At 30.5% G+C, this 22771-nt stretch overlaps 1 protein-coding gene across 1 annotated transcript in view; it reads left to right on the top strand.

Annotated features, from left to right (window-relative positions):
- Positions 1-17616, top strand: part of LOC129915744 (structural maintenance of chromosomes protein 2) — a 34181-nt gene extending 16565 nt beyond the window's left edge. Inside the window, exons 5-10 of the mRNA XM_055995410.1 lie at positions 1727-1978; positions 2037-2183; positions 7913-8035; positions 10326-10519; positions 15021-15169; positions 16130-17616. Coding sequence (XP_055851385.1) covers positions 1727-1978; positions 2037-2183; positions 7913-8035; positions 10326-10519; positions 15021-15169; positions 16130-17418 — 2154 coding nt within the window. The 3' untranslated portion in view covers positions 17419-17616. The remainder of the gene's footprint in view (positions 1-1726; positions 1979-2036; positions 2184-7912; positions 8036-10325; positions 10520-15020; positions 15170-16129) is intronic.
- The last annotated feature ends 5155 nt before the right edge of the window (positions 17617-22771 follow it).

Raw genomic sequence — 22771 nt, 5'->3', positions numbered from 1 at the left:
CCAGAAAACAATTCTAAATTATTCTACGATAATCTATTTATATGAATAAATTCACTTTACATACATTTATGTTGCAAATAAAGTGTACTCACATGCGAAAGGAAAGGGTCTCTGAATGGTTATAAAAATATCTTTTGCACAATTTTACACAGCAATACATAATTGTTTTTATTGTTTTATTTGTTTTTTATTAACTAAGACTTATTTTCTCACTATTTAATTCTAGAAAAGTTTTTGCAATTGTGTTAAAGAATGATTTTAAAGGGTTTTTGAATTTGAATTACACTTTTGGTTTTTATTCTATCACACAGCAGAATGGCTTGAATGACAGCGTTGGATTTATTTTTGACGTTTTTTTTTCACGCTATCCTACACTATAAAAGTGATATACACCCATTCCTCTACTTCTAATTCTTAGTTCTGATGCTACATACCTGATGTAAGCTACATACCTAGCATACGTTACTAGGTGACAAAACTGAAAATATATGTCAAAAAACTCATATTTTAGAAGCAAGGTACAAAAATTCGCAATTTTTTGAATTTTTACCAAATAATTTTTTTTTTTCTTTTTGGAAGACTACTTAAACAAAAAACAAAACAAGTAGTTATATAAAGGAGCATATTATCTGCCAGTTTTTCAAAGACATTTTTTTCGAAAGGACTCATCGTTTAAGAGTAATAGGCAAAAAACCGATATTTTCGACATTTGATACATTTTAAAACCAGGATATCTTAAAAATATCTCGTAGAAAAAAAAGTGTCATAACATTTTTTTTTAGGGAATTACAAAACCTACAAGTCATACTTTTACTTTTTTTTTGATAGCTTCTCCCGTTTCAAAGTTATATATGAAAACTTACAGTTTCGGCATTAAAAATTGAATAATTTTTTATGCGCACATGGGACTTTTAGGGATTTTTGACGATTTACTTTAATCGAAATTTAAATGCTCTGTACCAATTTTCAGCTCTATGCGAATTATTTCTGGGTTGAATGTCTACGGACTAAAAGTATCTTAGTAGATCGTGTGAAAATTTATGCCGATCGATTCAGCCGTTCCCGAGAAATTTTCCTCACCGACTTTGAAAACTGTTTCGAGAAAAACGGGTTTAAAAGCTTAGACGTCTTTACAAATGACCGAAACAATGTGATATTTTTGGATAATATTCTTAAGCTGCGTATTAAATTAAATTTAAAGGCGCCTAGGAATATTTGTGGAATAGCAAAAACTACCAATGCCGCGGGCGGCTGCCGCGTTAGACAAAAATTAGTTTAAAATTGATATGTGCTGTAGCAGGAATTGTTTTCGTGTACCTATATGTATAACATAAGTTACACAGTTACAATTTTATTAGTTTGTTAAAAACTAGTCTTTAGTTCTTGAATCTGGTAGGAGGTGGATTTTTTCTAGACTTTTAATGTAAGTTATAGAATGTCAACATAAAGATATTTACAAACTTCTTACATTCTTTTATTCCCAGACTTAGCCTTCTTTTCACATAAATTTATTGTACTATTAGCCGGGAATCTATTAATATACAAATAAGAACGATTATTTTATTATTTCAAAATAAAGATATTTACAAACTTCTTACATTCTTTTATTCCCAGACTTAGCCCTCTTTTCACCTAAATTTACTGTACTATTAGTCGGGAACCTATAAATATACAAATAAGAACGATTATTTTGTGTAATGAATTACTGATATGATAATATTTTCAGTTGCAACTAAACAACATGAACTACAAAGAAGGTTGCTTTGAGGAACTGCAAGAAAGAAAAAATACATTAGTTCGGCAAACACGGACATTGAAAAATCACCTAGACGGAAAAAATTCTTATAAATATGACCTACAATACCGTGATCCTGAGCCTAGTTTTGATCGACGTAAAGTAAAAGGTATGGTAGGGAAATTATTTTCTGTACGCGATGAAAAAAACTGTCTCGCTCTGATGATGTGTGCTGGAGGAAGTGTACGTATTAAACACGTATATTTTTTATTTGTTGACTAAAATAATTTTATATTCACAGTTATATAGCCACGTAACAGATGATGATGTTACTAGCAAACAGATTTTACAGAAAGGCCAGCTGCAACAAAGAGTCACAATTATTCCTATAAATAAAATATCATCACGGCCAATTGATCCGAAAGTTGTGAAGTTTGCGCAAAACTTGGCAAGTATTTTTGAATGATATACTTTTAGTTTTTTTTTTGACATTATATACCTACTCCTTTTTTTATTACACTCATTTTTTTTATATACAGGGTGTCCCAAAAGTTAACGTCGAAACGAAAACGGTAGATAGGGTAGGTGGTGATAGTTATCAGAAAAATAATTAAAAAAATCGCAGCCATGTATTTTGTGAGTTATGGGCATTCGAAAAAAATTCGAAAAAATGGTTACCCTGTGACGGTTTTTCATGTGCCGTGACTACAAATCTTAATTTTTCTTTTGTTACGGAACCTTGAATAACCCTGCTACCAAATGCATTCAAAAATCTTAACTCAGCTGCATCAGTTTATTACTTTTTTGCCCAACTAAGTACTAAAAAATTGTATATGACTAATTCAATGAACCGTAGTGTAAAAAAAATGCACTACGATGTTTCGGCAAGTTACCTTAAAAGTTGGTGTGTTCAATTCTCTTTTCAAAATGGTATAACATTGTTGAGAATATTCCATAAATAACCGAGATAAAATTTTTTTTCTTAAGAATTCTGACTTTTTTATTAGGTAATTTTTCCATATTATTAAGTTTTGTACCCTTTCAGAACCTTTCAAAATACAAAAAACTTAAATAATATGGAAAAATTACCTAATAAAAAAGTCGGTGTTCGTAAGAAAAAAAAAATGTATCTTGGTTATTAATGGAATATTCTCAACAATGTTATACCATTTTGAAAAGAGAATTGAACACACCAACTTTTAAGGTAACTCACAAAATATATGGCTGCGAATTTTTTTTAATATTTTTCTGATAAATGTCACCACCTACCCTATCTACCGTTTTCGTTTCGACGTCAACTTTTGGGATACCCTGTATGGGGACACCCTGTATGGTGCATGGAACAAGAAGTTCAAAGACAACTTTTTCGGTACGAGCGATCCGTTAAATGATATTGTGACTCTAAAAATGTAAATAAAAAAACTACTGTTTTTGAAATACAGTCAAAATCGGACTAATCTTTATGTCCCAATAGATGATAATTCAAATAGTTGCGATTGGTTGCAACGAAAAAGCGGATTAAACGAAGGAATCATAACCGGTTTTTACTGTATAATGACTCTTAAATTTGTATAAACTCTTAACTGATACGGGAGTATGGAAAAAAGGTTCTATGGAACTTCTAGCAGGCAATATTTTTGTCTATTAAAATGGCAAACAAAAATACGCTTTTTCGACTTGTGACGAATTTGTAAAAACAATGATATTTAGAATGTCAAATAATATAGTAATTTTATAAAAATCTTTTTGCTCAAATTTACCGTTAAAGAATGTGAAAACATACATTTTTAACGCTTTCTTTTATCGCGCCTTAAGGCGGTTACAATCCATCGTGGATTTGGTCATCAGTCAACAAGCTTCTCCAGCAAGCTCTATCCTTAGCTAGCTGCTTCCAGTTTCGCAAAAAGAAGGTCCTTGGAGTTGAAAACTTTCCGTTGTCCATGGGCTCCACATGCATGACCTACCCTTACCAGGCGCTACACTTTTCACGTACAGTTCGCTGTTGTATATTCTTTTCGAATCACCATCAATGCCTTAGTGCTCATGAGAGAGCTTTGCTTGTCAATTGCCTTTTCCCACCTCAAAGTAATAGCTGTCATGGTGACGTTTTGTTCAATACGTCGGTGTTGAGTGTCCTTTTTTGACGGCAACATACAAACTCGGTTTTGTCCGTTTTTTTTCGCTTCCGCTTCGATACTAACAATAGCTTGCAAGCAGCTGGACGGACTATTGAAAGTTGGTACCTGTGGTATTGACGTTAGACTGTATATGATCAATCAATTGGTGGTAGTATTTAAGGGGTAATAACACCTTGTAAACCATGAAATCGAGCGTCATTTTCATCAGCGTATAAAACAAAGAAGAAATATTATTTTCTTTTGGTGTTTGTTTAGTTTAATTAAGTATATTAATAGGTAACAGAATAGGCCAATGTTAAATTTTTTAATGATGTGAAATTTTTTAAATGGCGGTGTAGTTCAGGAGGGTAGTAAAATCCTGTGCTCCCATCGGGCGACCAACTAACTCCTACAGTTTTTAACCGATTGGGCTGAAATTTTGTGTGGAGCTTGAAAATACTATTTTCTAGTGAAGTACGTAGGATTTTTTTGAAATATTAAAATTTAACGATTTTATGGTCTTTTTTCAACGAATTTTGTTTTTTGGAATGAAATAATTTTTTTCAAACTAATGCCATTTCTTTAAAAATTAATATTTCAAAAAAATCCTACGTACTTCACTAGAGAATAGTATTTTTAAGCTCCACACAAAATTTCAGCCCAATCGGTTAAAAACTGTAGGAGTTAGTTGGTCGCCCGATGGGAGCACAGCAATCCTGAACTACACCGCCATTTAAAAAAATTCACATCATTAAAAAATTTAACATTAGCCTATTCTGTTACCTATTATTATACTTAATTAAACTAAACAAACACCAAAAGAAAATAATATTTCTTCTTTGTTTTATACGCTAATGAAAATGACGCTCGATTTCATTATTTACAAGGTGATATTACCCCTTAAGTTGTACTGTATTTGCTCATTAATTTTTGTTTTTTTTTTTAATGCTTTCTAAACATATTAAAATATATATATATATATATATATAGTTTACAACACTATGAAAACTCTAAAAATTGAAAACTCTATTAAAAAAAAAAAAAAAAATAATAATAATAATAATAATATGTAATAATAATCCAATCTTTTTTTCTCTATATCTATCTCTGTATATATATATATACAGTGATGGACAAAACAATAAGACCACTTCGCCTTACTTTAAAAACAAATCATAAAACACACATTTTTCATTGTTTTTAAAAGAAAAAAAATTATTTATATTAAATTTACAGTATCAGGAACTTAAATCAATTCATTATCTAACAAGATTTTTTGTTCAAATAAAAAAAATAAATAAATACGAAAATAAATTGATTTCTAAAGCGGTCAAAACAATAGGACCACTACTCAAAAAATGGAAATTATTTCATATTTCAATTCTTTTTGCTGTCAAAACCAATATATTTTCGAAAAGCCCTTATTTGCCATCACCGCACATACTTTTGGAGGCTTTAATTCGACTAATTTGCGAGAAGTGCGTCTCGGTATTACATACCAAGCCTCTTGAAGTTTTTGTCACAACTCATCCTTATTTCTCGACTTTTTTGCACCCAATGACTTCTTTACGATAGCCCACAAATTTTCAATTGGACTTGGGTCCGGCGATCGGGCAAACCAAGACATAACATTAATTCTATGCTCCTTAAGCCATATTTTAACTGGGCCCAATGTATATTTACGGTCATTATAATGCATAAACTGCCATTTTAAGGACATTTTGCACTCCGTATATGGAAGAAAAACTTCTTCTAAGAAATTGGGATACAAATGCTGGTCCATGTTTTCCTTAATCCAAAAAATTATACCTACTACGTGCCAAGAAAAATACCTCCACACGATGATGTTTCTACCACCGTGTTTAAGCGCTTCCGCTTCGATACTAACAATAGCGTGCAAGCAGCTGGACGGACTATTGAAAGTTGGTACCTGTGGTATTGACGTTAGACTGTATATGATCAATCAATTGGTGGTAGTATTTAAGTTGTACTGTATTTGCTCATTAATTTTTGTTTTTTTTTTTAATGCTTTCTAAACATATTAAAATATATATATATATATATATATAGTTTACAACACTATGAAAACTCTAAAAATTGAAAACTCTATTAAAAAAAAAAAAAAAATAATAATAATAATAATAATATGTAATAATAATCCAATCTTTTTTTCTCTATATCTATCTCTGTATATATATATATACAGTGATGGACAAAACAATAAGACCACTTCGCCTTACTTTAAAAACAAATCATAAAACACACATTTTTCATTGTTTTTAAAAGAAAAAAAATTATTTATATTAAATTTACAGTATCAGGAACTTAAATCAATTCATTATCTAACAAGATTTTTTGTTCAAATAAAAAAAATAAATAAATACGAAAATAAATTGATTTCTAAAGCGGTCAAAACAATAGGACCACTACTCAAAAAATGGAAATTATTTCATATTTCAATTCTTTTTGCTGTCAAAACCAATATATTTTCGAAAAGCCCTTATTTGCCATCACCGCACATACTTTTGGAGGCTTTAATTCGACTAATTTGCGAGAAGTGCGTCTCGGTATTACATACCAAGCCTCTTGAAGTTTTTGTCACAACTCATCCTTATTTCTCGACTTTTTTGCACCCAATGACTTCTTTACGATAGCCCACAAATTTTCAATTGGACTTGGGTCCGGCGATCGGGCAAACCAAGACATAACATTAATTCTATGCTCCTTAAGCCATATTTTAACTGGGCCCAATGTATATTTACGGTCATTATAATGCATAAACTGCCATTTTAAGGACATTTTGCACTCCGTATATGGAAGAAAAACTTCTTCTAAGAAATTGGGATACAAATGCTGGTCCATGTTTTCCTTAATCCAAAAAATTATACCTACTACGTGCCAAGAAAAATACCTCCACACGATGATGTTTCTACCACCGTGTTTAAGCGTTTGTCTTGTGTATTGCGGTTTGAATTCTGCGTTCTCTGGACGCCTTATCCATCTTTTGCCATCTGATCCCACTTATTTGACTCTACTTTCGTCGGGCTACAGAACATTGCGCCATTTTTCTTCATTTTCTGGACCAATCCAATTAAAATGGTTTTTGGCAAAATTGATTCGGTTTTTGCGATGCCTCTTGCTGAGGAGTGAAACTTCCCTGGGGACTCTTTGGAAGAGTTACTTTTCTTATGGTGTTCTTCTGAGTGTTTTTTCACTTATTAGCAAGTTTAGCTCTAATTTCATGTGCGAAGATGACCTGAAAGTGTCTTTTTATGACAATCGCATTATTTCTAAGACGTGTTTTTTTGAAGTTTTTCGCTTTGTTCCTATTTTAAAATGTTCTTTTGAAAGCTCTAGAGCTTTGAATAGAAACGTTTTTAATTAACCAATAGTTTCGGCAATTTCCCGTTTTGATTTGCCTTCTCTTGTCAGTTAATGCATCAATTCTTTCACGGTTGAAGAACAATGGACTCGACGACCCATTTTAATGTTTTCCTAAACTTTTTTTTGCTCCACTAATATTAAATGATCTCACAAGAGTATTCTGTTTAAAATATTGTTTAAAATTTGAATCCTAGGTAATCAAAAAATAAATTAATTCACTTGGTCCTATTTTTTTGTCCACACGATTTGAGGGTTCTTTTTAGTTTATAATTTTTTTTTTTGCATCAAACTATCTGTGCATGTTCTTTTTCTTTTATTTCATAATAGTTTCGTTATTTAAAGCAGAATATAGTAAAAGGAGCCGTTTTATTTCATTGGAATAAGAGATAGGGAGCATGTTTTCAAAGTGATAGAGGTGGTCTTATTGTTTTGTCCGTCACTGTATATATATACATATATATATACATATATATATATATATATATATATATATATATATATATATATATATATATATATATATATATATTTTTAATTACATATATATATATATATTTACTATAAATAGTAGATAGCCCTGGCAGCTAATTCTAGTTTAAGCAATTATTGAATTTGTAATTTACTTACTATTTAATAAAATTAATAATAATAATAATTAAATATATATGTTTTTTAGGTGGGCGAAGAAAACGTTAATTCAGCTCTTGCACTGATTGAATATGACCGATATTTTGATCCAGTTATGAAATTCGTTTTTGGACAAACCCTCATTTGTAAAGATCTGAACATTGCTAAACAAGTAAGTACAGTTTCAGTCTATAATTGATTTATATAATCCTTGGGCGGCGGGCGCCCCAGAGATAGTAAAAAAAATTCTCAGGTAAGTTTTCAGGTGTTAACATTGAAAAAAGTTAATCAATAAAGAATCCAATACTGTATCACTTTATTGTATCCTTATTTAAGTCTGAATGTTTAAAAAATAATCGACGAATGGTTAATGTTTCATAAATTAATTTATCAACAAGTCCAGCTACGTAAAAACAGAAAATATAGACGTTTTTTAGGAAAAAGTAGTTTTGGTTTTTTGTTTGTAAAAATAAATAAGAGCATCCAATTTTAAAAACTAAATTAGTACTTAATTACATAAAATTTTGAAAAAAAAATTAGTTTGAAATTTTTTTTCAATTTTTTTTTTCAAAATTTAGCTTTTAAAAATTAATTTTTCAAAAACTGTGCCATACAGTGGCTTTGTTTGAATTTTTTTATAAAAGACTAGGACTTTCTCTTTAAAAAAAGGTATAGCACGTTATTGTAGGTGTTATCGTTGATTTTAAATATTTTTTTTTCCAAATTAAGTCAATTTTTTTTTTAAATTGCCCCTCCCCGCTAAACGAGGTGGAATAGACCCCCCCCCTCCTAAGCGATGTTTTTCTTGTCTCGACCCAACCTAAACGCTCTAGCTTTTTGGCACATTACTCCTGAATCTCCCTGTATATATCTCTGTCAAAACAAACAATAATTTTCCTGTTCCCGACCTCTTTACAACGGTGCTCCCCAAGGATCTCCTCTTTCTGTGATATTATTTATATTAGCATTGAATAATTATATGTATATAGAAGTGACACCGATAGTTTCTAGCGCCACACAATTTTGTTTTTTTTTTCGGCAATCAGATGTCCTAACAAATCCCCAGAGACAATGGAGCTTGTCCTAGACTATTCCCATTTGAATTTTCTAAACAGTAGAAGCTGTATATTTCTATTTAATGTGATTAAAAACAAAGAACCAGTATATCCGTTTGAACAAATAAATATTGCTGCATCTAGTAGAAAAACAATATTATTTTACCATCTTTCAATTATTTGGAAAGCAAGAAGCTATTTTTCTTTCCTTCAATAGACAATAGAGCTATTACCTTTATCCGACACATGAAAGTTTCAAAAAATCTATATATAAATATGTTCAAATTAATAACAATAACACTGTGCAACAAAATAAAAAAAAAAATATACACCCGAAAAATTACATAGTGTAGGCTGTTTGTATGGTCGCATAATGCATACAAATATTTTTGTTATATTTTTGGAACCCTCCATTTTTTTTTAATTTACAAAAAACCATTTTTACAGACTTTACGATGTAATCTATTAGCTGCGTTCCTTTGGAAATATTTATCTACTTTTCAGTACTTAAAACTACTTTGCTATACTGAAAAAGTAGTTCAAAGCAGTTTTAAGTACTAAAAAGTAGATAAATATTTCCAAAGGAACGCAGCTATTAATATCTCAGTCATTTTTCTAACAACTCTCAATATGTTATATGTTTTTGGAAAGAGGATTTCCAGACATTTTGAATGATCTATAGTTTAAACAAATTAAGTGTAAGTTTTTATCCCATAAATCTTAAAAAAGTGATTTTTCCTCAATTTTTTCAACTTCATCCATTTTTTTTTTGCACAATAAAACAAACAAAACAATAAAGTAAGGTTATATTCTGAAAGAATATACATTTAGGCACAAAATGACGTATTTTCTATTTCGAAAAAGGAGCATAGATTCCGCAGTTTTGGTCAAATTCAATAAAAAAAAAATACGTCAATTTGTGCCTAAATGTTTATTCTTTCAGAATATAACCTTATTTTATTTTTTTGTTTGGTTTATTTTGCAAAAAAAATTGAGTAAAATTGAAAAAATTGAGAAAAAATCACTTTTTCAAGATTTATGGGATAAAAACATAATCTGTTTAAACAATAGACTTTTCTATACATCATTCAAAATGTCTGGAAATCCTCTTTCCAAAAACATATAACATATTGAGAGTTGTTAGAAAAATGACTGAGATATTGATAGATTACATCGTAAAGTCTGTAAAAATGGTTTTTTGTAAATAAAAAAAAAATGAAGGGTTCCAAAAATATAACAAAAATATTTTTATGCATTATTCCACCATACGAACAGCCTACACTATGTAATTCGTCGCCGTCGGGTGTATTTTCAGTGTCGCACCGTGTAATAGTTTTGTTTGCGTAGCTTTTAAATTTTTACGTTTTTAAACTTACTTTTACGTTGTTTTTTACTTTTAATTAATAGGTTACATATCATCGCCAAATATACTGCCGTTCAGTCACATTAGAAGGAGATGTAGTAGATCCTGAAGGTACATTATCTGGAGGGTCAAAACCAAAAGGAGGAAATATTCTTCAAGAATTGGCCGAAATCAAGCGTTTAGAAAAGGATATTCAGAACTACAAAACCGATTTGCAAACAGTGGATCAAGAATTGGCGTGAGTGTTTTTGTCTCTTTTTTTAATAGCAGTTAATAAGCAAAATAATATATATTATTCGCCTCGTGTATGTATGTATTGCAGTTTTCATATCAAAAGCATCCACCGGGTGTTCATCAATAAATGTTCTTAGGCCGTGTGTGAATTGCGTTAAATAGTAAACCCCGTGTAAAATTTTTGACACTATTGAGGTGAATAAAAAATTTTCAGCAGTTAAAAATTTAATGGGCTCTGGGACCTGGTTAAATTAGGTTAACATTTTTTTTGCAGATGGTTTTGTTTTTTTATTAAAAAGGAGTTTCATGGCAGAAAAGAGGCAGAGAAAAATATTAAACAACAAGCCATACAGCTTTATTCACCTCAGACAATTTTAAGCTTCATTTTGTGTTTTGGAAATTTTTTTACTTGCTCTATAAGGCAAGTATTGGTTTCGTGTAGAAAAAAAATTTCAGTTTTTAATCAGAAGAAACATTACGATGGTGGAGAAGATCAAAAAAGTGGTTTTCGTCATGCCGTCCGTCGAGCTGTGCGTGTGTGCGTTTGTGCGTCCATCTGTACATCGAGCTAGGGCCTAAACGGATGGATTGATTTGCTTGAAACTTGGTACAGATGGTTTTTGCGTAATTTCCTAGGTCCGTTTTTTTTTTTTATTTTTTTAATATCTCCTTTTTAGCGCATATCTCCCATATAACGTTTTCGAGGTATTGCAATTTTCTTGAAAACGGTTCTAATGATTTTGATTAAATTTTGTATACGTAAATTTTTTTAAAAACATTTTTGAAAAAAATTTTTTAATTTAATTTTTAAACTTTCGATTTTTTTTTTCTCGACACTAAACAAAATCTTAAATTTCCAATAGATATTTAAGATAAAGATACTGAGAACTAAAAGAGCAATTACGTCCGACCCAGTCGTGCATTTTATTTTATAAACAGTTTTATTGTTCTATTAATGCTGAATTAAGAAAGCTTTTAGTCATTAAAAACTGTTAGAATTTGTGGAAGTTATGGTTTGAAAGAATGGAAAGAAATTTCAATTTATTGCAAAAAAAAAAAACAATTTTCATGATTTTTTGTAATTTTATAAACATTTTTAAGGTGTTTGGGCAAAATTGATTTCAGATTCGGATTCAGCTCGTCAAAATACATAAAGATAGGCAGGTCCGGTCAAAAATATTGACACTTCTTTTTTGGCTAGTTTTATCATGGGCAAGAAAAAATGAACAGTATTTAAAATATATATCTGAGCAACCAAAATCGATACCAAAATTTTTTAAACGTAGTTACTTTTTTTATTCAGCATAAATAGAACAATAAAATTGTTTATAAACAAAATTTTTCAAAACACAAAATGAACTTAAAACAGTCTCCGAACTCTAAAAAACGGTGAAAAAATGTTGTACTTTGAGATTCAGCCCATTTAGGTGCATAATAAAAAAAAAGTTTTCAAAAAGAACAAGTACACCTGTTTAGAACTGTAAAAAAATCTGAAATTGACCGAAAAATGTCTGAGTAAAAAATTGTTGAAATCTGAAAACATTGAAGAACGGTTTTTACGATAACTTGAAATTTTGAGGGTCTACGAAAAATTTCAAGTGCCGAAATATGATGTACTCAGTAATAACTACACCCTCTGCTAGGTCATTTTCAAAGTTATTGACATGATTTTTATTTTGTAACACAGTGTAATTGCATTTACCTTTTTCAAACAATTTTAAATGGGTGAACGTAACGTCAAAAACCTAAAATAAAAGGAACTAAGAATGAAAAAAAACGTAAGCAATGAAAAAATTAAAATTTGTGTTCATTTTTATGGACTGCGTTTAATTTATTTCATTCGATTATATGTGAAAGTTATTCCTCCAATTTGTTAATTTTGAGCCGTTTATGTCATGTTATACTCGGCCTTAACAAAACCATGTCGATTTTCACATATAAAATAATAGTCAGGACAATGAAGGTTTTTCTTTCGAAGTCTTCAGATATAGTGGTGCCAGCACGTTAATTTATACAATCGAGTTAACTCTATACAATCGGGTTAGCTTTATACAATCGAGCACCTATTTTGGAACAATCTAGCATTTGCCACTGAAAACCTTCGGTTGAACCAAACTCGATTGTATCAAGTTAGGGATTGGGGTCCCAGCCCAGCTCCGAATTCGATGATTATTTTTTTTAATTGTTTCTTTTTTTCTTAGTGTTTATTAGAATCAGAAATAGACAATATAATATACTAGCCTAAACCCATGCAAATTAGTAAATCAAATCGCTTTTTTGCGGTACAACATTTTTTTCATGAATTGTGTTGGGGTGTATGTCCTTATCATAAAAGTCAATTTGTTGGGATGATAGGATTTCGGAAGCAGCCGCCATGTTGGAAAAGAGGTTTGCACCGTTTTTATTTAATAGCTCCATTTTTGTTTATATTATCTAAAAATGACCAAAGGTAGACTTATTATAGACTATATAAATGATATACAAACGTGAGTTAATTAAATTCAATTTTATCACATATAATATAGTAAATAGTAACTATAGTATCTATGATTTTAAAATTTGTCAATGGTGGGGCTTTGTCTAGCAAGGGTGGAGCAAGAAAACATTTAAAGCTGAAAAAATAAAGACAAAACATTTCGACATCCGGTTTTTTGTGATTGATCACAAATTAATAAGAGGATTGAATTTAAAAATAAAAAATAATACTTCGTAAAATTTTGAAAAAAAAAATGTTTAAAACAAACATTTTTTTTTTCAAAGTTTTGATTTTGAAAACTAATTTAAAAATTATTTACTCGAATATTAAATATATTCTCGTCTAAGAGGAATATTTTTAAGAAAGCTGGTCACCTATGTTCCTATAGATTTATTTTATACCACAGGTGTTTAACTTTTTTAACATTTTGTATCGAAAAACGAAAAGAAAAGGTGAAATAGCTATGAAATTTTTAAACTGTTTATGTACTTATCCAATTACTGTAGAAAGTTATAAAAAAAAAGAAAAAAATAAAATTCATTCATTCGTGGTTGTAGTGAACGAAAACATATAAGCTAAAAAATAATGAAATCTAAGGAAATTTTTTTTCAGAAAAGGGTTGATTATGACGATTACAACTCAACTTCAACCTTTTGAATCGTTATACCTAAAAACGGTGGGTCTTAGGAAAAAAAGTGCCATGACATTTTTTATAGATTATATTCTGGTCTTATCAAAAAATTTCAATACAAAAATTGTTTTTTGTATTGAAATTTTTTTGATAAGACTTACCGTTTTGCCGAAAATCATGAAAAACCCGTTTTTGTGACCTTTGACCCCAAGTAAACCTTTTTCCAGGTCTCGGGTTCTACCAATTTTCAGCTTGCTGGGAATTCATGTAACTCTACCCCTTTAATTTATTCTAATTTGACCGACTATAAGAAATAATTACTGTATCTTAATCATTCTTTCAAATATTCATTTTTAGTAAAAACAAATATTTCTTTTTAAATAATTACTCGATATTTTTTAACAATATTTAAATACTTTTAACAAAGGAATATCGTTTTGAGCTCGCTGACCTATAAAACTAAGATTTCACTGAGATAACTTATTAGAAACGCGAAAGAAAAACTTACCAAAAAAATATTTTTACTCGTTTTTTACATAACGATCTTCATTTTTCGTCCTCCCATAGATGTTCGATAAAATTTATGTCAGGATTTGACGATTTTCAAAAAGGCGATGTTTTGATTTTTCGCGGTATACCTTGGGTTATTAACTTGTTGAAATGAACGAATTACCGGCATATTTCCTTCGGAACACGGTAGCATTATGATCCTCAACGTATTTTTCTTTGTCCAACGCCATTCCAAGAAAAACATTTCCAAAACACAGAAAGACACAACACCACGTTTCACTATCAGTGGTATGCATTATTTTAATATTTCGTCATCATGGAAATAAACGAGATACAAAATTAAAAAATGAAAATCATCGAATACTATACTTTTCATGACGGCGAATTTTCATACAAAATTAAATGCCTCAATCAATTCCTTATTAAAGCTTAGTGCACTGCTTGTAGAAACCAAATTTTCAGTTGGTCTCTACCATGACAACGAAATGCTTGCGAAATCTCAGCGGAAAAATATTTATTTAGAGTATCACAAATAGCAAAATAAAAATAATAAAATAAATCCAAACACAATTCTCTTCCTAATAAATGCAATGAAAAAAAAACAAAAAATCAAAAACAACGGCACACAGTTAATATCCCACGCAATTATTTACGTCCGAAAAAGGTGGAGACTTCTCCAGATAATCTAGCAGTGTACTGCAGGACGAAGTTTCTCCTTTTCGATTTCTATCAGCAGCGTACTAGGCTTAAACACAGAAAAACATATCTTTCTATTTCTTCTACTTTTTCAGAAAACTTAAAATATAGAATTTTAAGAATTAAATCATAAATAAATTAATAAATATAAATTTTAAGTTATGTTTATGTATCATTTTTTTTAAATTTTAGTGCTACTGAGAAGCTTGCTAAGGCGAATAGAGCTATAAAAGAACGCATGGAACTGCGTCAACATGAACTGCATGCGTGTACTCAACGTTTAGCACAAACAACATTCCATCAGCACCAGGAGGAAATTAAAACTCTCAAGGAAAAAATTGGTAAATATCTACATTTCGATAGTCACTGTGTTCAAATAACTATTTCTTGTTAACGTATTTTTGAAAAATTTATATAAAAAATTTTATCTCCCAGCCTTATATGAGGCTTTGAGAACAATAGTGGCGTAATCCATAAAATTAAGTTTTGAGCTACGAGAGATTTAAGATACAGGGTTTTTTAAAACAACACTTTTTTTTAGTGTCATCTGTGCCCTTAATTATGAAAGTGGACTAAGTCACTCCTAAAAATGCCATCAAATCTAGCCTAAAAATAATTATTATTTAAAAGATAAAGTTTATTTGAAAGTGAAATTGCATTAAATAAACTTTTTTATTGCTCCTTAGTGATTTCATTTAGGAAATATAATTAAATCTTTATAAGAAAATTATTATGTAATTTTTCTTTTAACAATGCAAAAAGTGACTTAGTCCACTTTCATAATCATGGGCACATGATGACACTAAAAAAAGTGTTGTTTTAAAAAACCCTGTATCTTAAATCTCTCGTAGCTCAAAACTTAATTTTATGGCTTACGCCACTATTATTCTCAAAGCCTCATATAAGGCTGCGAGATAAAACTTTTTATAGTTTTGAGTCTAGTTAGCTGCATAAATCTATTTTTGTATTAAAATAGATATATTAAGAGACCCTTTTTTATGAAAAACTCATTTTTGAAAAAAGTGGGTTACGCCATAATTGTTCTCATAACCTCTTATGGTTTTCGGGAAATTAAATATCGCGAGTTTTCCAAATAATGTGAGTAGGTTAAATTTACACAAATGCATATTCTGAATATAAACACTGATGGCCTGACATTTCCCTAAATTTCCCTGCAAAATGTACTGCCGTTACCAATAAATTAAACGTGGGTAACATCCCCAGAGAAATTTTTATTAATGATAGCCCCCATTAAATTTTCAATTTGGCATCAATTTGATTAATTTGAAATTTATTTTCAGATATGCTAGAAGAGAATCTTAAAAAAGCTGTTGAAACTCTAAAAATTTCTTCCGCTAAAGTTAAAGATATAGAAGAAAAATTGGCAGATGCTAAAGGCTTTCGTGAACGTGAACTTAAAAAGGCCACTGAGGACATGAAGCTTGCAAAAATTAAAAGCGAGCAAAGTCGTAATGATTGGAAAAAGCATGAACAACAATTCGAAACATTACAGTTAGAAATTGAGGAATTAAGAAAAAGTACTGAAAATTCACGTCAACATCAAGAAGAATTGAACTTGACCCTTGAAAAACTCAAACAGAATTTAGAATCACTCAGAAGCGAATCCTCTGGTCTTTTTGAAGCCGTTAAGGAAATTAAGCAAAAAATAAAAGAACAGAAAGAAAAAATCAATTCGCAAAATAAGGAATTGAAACTTGTTTACAGTAAAAAGGTAACATTGGACAAACAAACCCAAGACATGGCACTTGAAATAAAAAAAAAAGATAATGAGGTGAACAAGGTGCGAAACGAGAACAAAGATAGCTTTAATAAAATCGAAGCTATGGAAGAGAAATACGGTTGGATAAAGGAAGACAGAGATTTTTTCGGGACTAAAAATACACGCTACGATTATTCAAAAGAAGACCCAGTTGAAGCTGGCGTCAAATTAAATGTTATGCGAGATCAAAAAGACAAAATGGAACGAAATATCAACTTAAAAGCAATGATGCTTCTTGATCGCGAAGAAGAGCAATATCAAGAAACTCTACGACGAAAAAAGATTGTTGAACAGGACAAACAAAAAATTCAGCATATAATATGTAAAATGGACGAAAAGAAAAAAGAAAAGGTTGAAAAAGCTTGGAAAGTTGTCGATGATAATTTTAGTAGTATTTTTAGCACATTGCTGCAAGGTGCGCAGGCCCGTCTTAATCCTGTCATGCAAAACAATAGTCTTCTTGGTTTAGAAATAAAAGTAGGTTTCAACGGTGTGTGGAAAGATTCGTTGGGTGAGTTAAGTGGTGGCCAACGCTCGCTTGTTGCATTGTCGCTTGTTCTTGCCATGCTTAAGTTTTCTCCAGCACCGCTATATATTTTGGATGAAGTCGATGCAGCGTTGGATATGTCTCATACTCAGAACATCGGAAATATGTTAAAAGCGCACTTCACTAGCTCTCAGTTTATAATAGTTTCTCTCAAAGATGGAATGTTTAATAATGCAAATGTATTATTCAGGACGAAGTTTGAAGAAGGTGTATCTGCTGTTACAAGAACAGTCAATCAGAAAACAGCAAAGATTTCTAAGTAGAAACTAATTTTTTAATTATCTAATCATAGTTAAAATTTGAAAATAAAATTTGTTTATAAATAAACAACACATGTATATTTACCTGACATCTATGGAAAAAAAAATAACTAATGTCGTTTTCGATTGGAAACACTCAAGGATTCACTCATTCTGAAATCCAATTAAACAGTTTAAATCGCTTCCACTCAATTCATTTTTTTTTTTGTGTTTGTGTGTTTTTCTTTGAAATTTCAAATGTCAAATAATTCATATTAATTTATTTTTCTTTCAAAAAGAATCTTTAAAATTGTTCAAAAACGTTAATGCTCAAGAAATTAATGGTGAAGTTGGCTTCCAAAATATTTTAAGTAAATTTGAAAATTAATTAAAAAATTTATTTCGGACACAATAATTTATTTCAAAAAATAAAACCAAAACATTGATTGAGTGATTCATTTGACTTTCAAATATTCATGTGTTAGTGCTTTTTGAATGAATTCCGATTTTAAATCGAGAATTTCTCTTCTGAGAAGCGTTCTGTCTGTCAGTTTTGTGCGAATAAAACACTTTCAGAAGGCTTCTGAATGATTCCGGAGAGCCAATCGAAAACGCCATAAAAAAGCTCTTTTGTTTTTTGAAGTTTTAAATTTCAAATAAAAAAAAAATTTGAAAAAGTAAACAAAATACAGTCGACTCTATCTAATGTCGTTTTCGATTGGTTTCACTCAAGAATTCATTCATTCTGAAATCGAATGGAACAGGTCAAGTCGTTTCCACTCAATTATGTTTTTTTATTTTGTGTTTGTGAAATTTTAAATGTCAAATATTGATATTATTTTTTTTTTTTTTCAAACGAAAAAATTATAAAAATTATAAATTTGAAGACGACCAAAGAAGAAAATGTTAAAAAAATCATTCCACTGCATTAAGGTACCCATTTTAATCTTTTTATTAATTTTAATTTCATTTAAATTTTTGAATGACAACAAAAAAAGAATGATTGAGTATTTTTTTGTTGACGTTTTAGTGTTCATGTATTAGTGCTTCTGATTTTAAATCGAGAAGAGAATTCTTCTGAGAAGCGTTCTGTCAGTTTTGTGCGAATAAAACAATTTCAGAAGGCTTCTGAATGATTCCGGACGCTTCCGGAGAGCCAATCGAAAACGCCATAAGTCGAATTTTCACAGGACACGAAAATTGGTTCGAGTTTATTTGTCAAAAGAGCTTTTCTTCGAAAATGACAGGACAGAGCTACCTTACGGAAAGGATATAAAATATTGTTTGAGTGTATTTGTTTTTGAAACTTTGTGAAAATTGAAAGCTTGGTCATGTTCAAGCTTTTTGACTCGAATACTTTTTTAAAATGAAAGAGAGATATACAAATAAGTTACTAGGGGGAACAAGAAAAAACATTGTGTTTACTTTTTTGTACTTTTCTGACTTTGTGTTTTAATGTAGTTCAGGCTTTACACAATCATATAAAAAGCATTTCAGTAAATGCTCAGCTATAAAAGTATGAGCTTATGTCAAAATCAAACGAACTACTTTGCCATATTTCCAAAAGCATGGCATGGCGAATGTCAAAAAAACTGGTTTTTGCCCCTTACTCCAGATTTTGGCAGTGAGACTCAATGAGTTTTTAAAAACCTAATCTGTGCAACTAGCTGTACAAAACGTGATAGGTCTCCGTTTTCGAGCTTTTATTTGTCAACAAATTCGCGCAAAACTTTCTGTCACGTTTTAACATTTTTATTTTCTATCACTCTACACGAGTTTTTGTTTATCGATCTCTATATATTAAGTGAAAATTATATTTACTCTGCCTCCCTTGCATCCAAAAAAAAAAAATATGAAAAAAAAAACATTTCATACCAATTTTGAAAATTCTTAATTTTTCTTTGGTTTACTATCTAAAAACGATATTTATTTACAAAATGCTAGAAAAAATTTTTATTTGGCTCAAGTTATGGTGACTGCAAAAAATGGTGTTTTATTTCAAAAGTTTGATCGCTCAGTAGTAGAGTAACCAAAGCTTAAGGGAACCCGGCCAAACAGCTCTGATTTGGATGATCTTTTTTCAAACGTCGGTAATTAAAAATACTTTAAGGTTTTGATTTTTGAAATTTAACTGAAGATTTTTGTTAACAAAATACATTTTTTTCAAAAATTTTATTTTTTTTATAAATTTACTAATGCCAAAAGATTATCTAGAAGCGTATTCATATTTGTTAAATTAAAATTAAGTAAATTGAGAAAAGGGTTTTTGAAAAAATGGTAATAAAACTCAGATTTTTGAAAAAAAAAAAATTATTGAAAAAATTTTAACATGTCCTTTTTAAAACTTTTTGGTAATATGCATTTATTTTACAAATTTTGTTGGCCACATTTAATATGACTTGAAATTATAGGAAGAAATGTCAATATGTAGATATTACAGTTTATGAAAAAAATTAAAAAGTATTTCATTTGTGAAGAACTTTTTTTAATAGCAGTTTTGAAAAAAAAATTAACTTATATTTTTTTAAGTTCAACATTTAAATATAGACTTATTTTTTTCATTCAATAGAACTTATTGTTGAAAGTTAAATAGCAAAAGTTTAAAGTTCTTATTTGCCAAAGTCTTCGAGAAAATCAATTATTTCAATGCAACAATTCATTTTTTATCAAAAAATCCAATGAAATTGAAGTAATTTTTAATTTTTTTTTTTTTCAAAACTATAAGAAATATTACCTTTTCCTCTTCCGAATTCATTTGATAATATTCATGGCCAAACATTTTTTAAAATGAAATCATATTTTACTACGAAAAAGTTTGAAAAACAGGGGCCCTATTTTGTAAAACGATTATCGTTGAAACTGCTTCGTTTTTGTTAAAATGCCATTAGGTATTACGATAATCGTTTTATTTCAACGTTAATGCTTACGACTGTCATTAGCCTATCGTTTGACTTTCGTTCTCGTTTGGCTTGCTTCGGAAAAAAATTTGCTAAACTTCGAAGCCAATTTTTTTTCTCCACTGATTGCAATAAACATACAAAAATATAAACATACTCAAGTATTAAAACGAACAAGCAAATTTTTTATTATTATTAAAGCACCACAACAAAACAAAAGAATTAAACAAACAATTGATCTTAATCTTCATGGCCAATTGGTAATGGCAGAGATAAAGTTCTCGGAAAGATGATTTTCTTCTTTAAACTCATAAAATAAATAGTCGAAGTCACAAAATATGTCCATAAGTTCAATTTTATTATGTTTTTGAATAGAAAATATTATTAAATGGCACAAGAAAAGTGAAAAAAAAAATACCTTCCCACTCAAGATGTTGTTTTTTATCAATTTTTTGACAGCTATTAATAGGCGTGAAGTTGGATGCGCTTGAAAAAAAATTGTTTTTTCATTTTTATCTGGCAATATTTTCAACCATGCATTATCGTTTTATTTAATCGCTCTATGTCGTGACTATCGTTGTCCTGGGTATCGTTGTTTTGCCTTTCGTTTCGTAATACAAAATAGGGCCCAGTCATTTAAAAATTTTTAATAACGTTTTATTTTTTCAAAAATTCTGAGTTGAGGACCATTCTTTCAAAAACTCTTGATTAAATTTAGTGGATTTAAATTTTACAGATAGAAATAAGGTTCTTTTAAAACTATTGCCTGTTTATAATGCATAAAATAACATAAAACTAAACTCAAAAGTAAAAGCCCGCTGCGCATTTCCATGAAAATCAATAATTTCTCGTAAAAAGAGCTCCTACTTTAACATCAAATATCTCTGATATTTTAAAAAGTATAATTCTAAAAAACACTTCTGTGAACTCTACTTACCTCCGCCCATAGGTGATAATTTGTGGTTATTTTTATTTTCACTTAATACGAAGAAAAAAAAACTATATCCATGATTAACCACTAAAACTGGATGAAATCAATAGTATTAAACTTTGCACTTTGATACTTTACTTTTTCACCTGAAATGGCTGTCAGGAAAACGAATGACACACTTAGACCACTTATTGGTCCGTTGTGATACCATGATTTTGCAAGGAAATTCCCACCTAATTAAACCAGTTGGAGCTTTTAATGAAGCGGTGAAGGTTGAAGATGTCAGTATTAAGAAATATTTGTCCAAGTATTTTGTAAGTCTACTGAAAGGGGCAGGACATGAGCAGAAAAGATGTATTGTTTCTTCTTCTTCCTCATCAAGGCAATTTCTACAGAAGTCGTTAGAGACTACGCCAAGCCTTATGGCGTATCTAAGCAATCTGCTTAGTGACAACACCTTTTTTGAACGTTTTGGATCTAGCCTAGGCCAGATCTGCTTGGTCGTTTGGCATGTTATAATGTTTGACCATCTTATGTTTGTTGCCCCTATAGCTTCTTGCTTAAGCATGAGTTTGCACGTTGCGATTGGTATTACCAAAGCAAATGCTTTGTTGGGTAAAATTGGTATCAGAGTTCCATTTCTGGCGAGTTCATATGCTTCGCAGTTTCCCAAAATATCTGTGACCCGGCAGCCGGCACCCAAAATAGGTGAATGTTAAACAGTTCTGACATCTCCATGAGAGATGATCGACAGTCGCGGGCAGTTACGGAGTTTGTGGAAACAGAAGCTGACGAATTAAGGGCGGCCTGGCGGATATCCGATGTAGATATCACGTTTTCTTTGAGCCAAGTCAATACCTCTTTAATCGCTATTATTTCCGCTTGGAACACGCTGCAATGATTAGAGAGACGGAAGGATAGACTGAGATTAAGTCTTTCTGAGTAAACCCCGCCACCTACTCCGTCATTGATTTTAGAACTATATGTGTAGAAATGAATTGAATCATCTCAGAATTCAGAATATTTGTATTGCCAATAGAGTTATTGGTCCATTGAGAGATGGCTTCGAGACGAATAGCAGTGCTCGCGGCCACTTATTTGCTGAATATATCTGTGGGTGGAAGATTGAGTAATATATCTAGAGCCGCGGAAGGTGTCGTACGGAGAGCTCCGCTGATACACATGCAGGCTGAACGTTGAACTTTGCTTAGCTTGTCGCGATATGTTACTTTTTCCAGAGCAGTCCACAAAACTGCGACTTCGTGAGTGAAAATAGGTCTGATGACCGCAGTGTATAGCCAGTGAGTTATTTTAGGAAACAGTCCCCATTTGTTCCCTATAGCTTTTTTGCAAGAGAAGAGTGCCACTGTGGCTTTTCTTATTCTTTCTTGTATGTTGGTTTTCCAGTTCAATTTACTATCCAAAATAAGACCCATGTATTTGGCTTCGCTTGCGAAAGTAAGTGGAACACCATTAATAGAGGAGGGTTTAGTTGTGGAATTTTATATTTCTTTGTAAAAAGGACAAGTTCTGTTTTTTGAGGATTTAC

The sequence above is a fragment of the Episyrphus balteatus genome, chromosome 1 (genome assembly GCF_945859705.1).
Source record: "Episyrphus balteatus chromosome 1, idEpiBalt1.1, whole genome shotgun sequence".
Lineage (NCBI taxonomy): Eukaryota > Metazoa > Arthropoda > Insecta > Diptera > Syrphidae > Episyrphus > Episyrphus balteatus.
The sequence above is the reverse complement of the archived record's forward strand: the minus strand, read 5'-3'. Positions and strand labels throughout refer to the sequence as shown.